Here is a 1,333-nt window from a genome sequence, read left to right as displayed (position 1 = left end):
CGCGGATCTCTTTGGTCCTCAACCCGTAGATGAGGGGATGTAGCAATAGGGGCACCAGAAGATAAACGTTGGCACTGAGAATGAAGAAATGCAGGGGCACATTGTGGCCAAAACGGTGTGTGAGGGAGGAGAAGAATTTTGGGATGTAAAAGGTTAAGATGGCACAAAGATGGGAGATGCAGGTCCCAAAAGTCTTAAGCCGGGCGTCCTTTGTGGGGAGCCTGTAGATGGCCCTGAGGATCTGGATATAGGATATGGTGATAAAAAAACCATCCAGACCAGTCACCAAGAATGCCACAGAGAGGCTGTAGTAACTACTGACGCGGATGTCAGTGCAGGCCAGTTTCACCACAGCTATGTGCTCGCAGTACGAGTGGGGGATAATATTGGTTCTGCAATATGGCAACTGCCACGCCAGGATGGGACAGGGCAGTGAGAGCATGCTCCCACGCAGCACCATGACCAGGACGATCTTGGCCACCACAGGGTTTGTCAGGATGGTGGAATTTCTCAGGGGATCACAGATGGCCACGTAGCGATCAAAAGCCATGGCCACAAATATCCCAGACTCCATCGATGAGAAGCAATGGATAAAGTACATCTGGGTGAGGCAGGCACTGAAATCTATCTCTCTGGAATTAAACCAGAAGATGCTCAGCGTCTTGGGTAGGATAGATGTAGACAGGACCAGGTCGGAGACAGCCAACATGCAGAGGAAATAATACATGGGCCCATGGAGGCTCAGCTCTATCTTCACAATGAACAGGATGGTGAAGTTCCCCAAGACAGCTAATACATATATGGTGCAGAAGGGGATTGAAATCCAGACATGGGCCATCTCCAGGCCAGGAATGCCCAGCAGGATGAACGTGGAAGGGTTGGTGAAGTCGGTTGTGTTAGAATCTGACATGTAGTAGGGGAGAAGGTGTCCAACACTGAGGCAGAACGGTATCTCCTAAATATACCATATGTTTCCCGACTTCCTTTATATGCCCAGGGTCTAGGGTGAAGCTCGCTATACAAATGCCTGGATGGAGAGACAATGTTAATATGAGACACTACATGCACTACTGGAGGCTGTTCTCATAGGTGAAGCAGACTGGTCGCTCTTCACACACTGAAAAATGATATTTTCACCTCATTGTTCCTTAATGCAATGAACCCCAGGCTAGAGAGTCCATGCTGTAGGGAGTTCCTCATTCACCCGGTATCAGAGGGGTAGCCGTGTTAGTCTGGATTGGTAAAAAGCAACAGAGAGTCCTGTGGCACCTTTAAGACTAACAGATGTATTGGAGCATAAGCTTTCGTGGGTGAATGCCCACTTCATGCATCC

The 1,333-nt window shown here is 49.1% G+C and overlaps 1 protein-coding gene across 1 annotated transcript; it reads right to left on the bottom strand.

The window, feature by feature from the left end:
• Window positions 1–4: 4 nt before the first annotated feature.
• Window positions 5–910, bottom strand: LOC112121100 (olfactory receptor 52M1-like; the record flags this gene model as incomplete). The annotated part of the gene is made up of 1 exon (XM_024220192.1): window positions 5–910. A coding segment is annotated over exon 1 (906 nt), but the record flags the coding sequence as incomplete, so codon positions are not given.
• Window positions 911–1,333: the final 423 nt, after the last annotated feature.

This window comes from Terrapene carolina, unplaced genomic scaffold (genome assembly GCF_002925995.2).
Source record: "Terrapene carolina triunguis isolate 2854851 unplaced genomic scaffold, T_m_triunguis-2.0 Scaffold2878, whole genome shotgun sequence".
Lineage (NCBI taxonomy): Eukaryota > Metazoa > Chordata > Testudines > Emydidae > Terrapene > Terrapene triunguis.
This window is presented reverse-complemented; position numbering and strand designations above follow the sequence as displayed.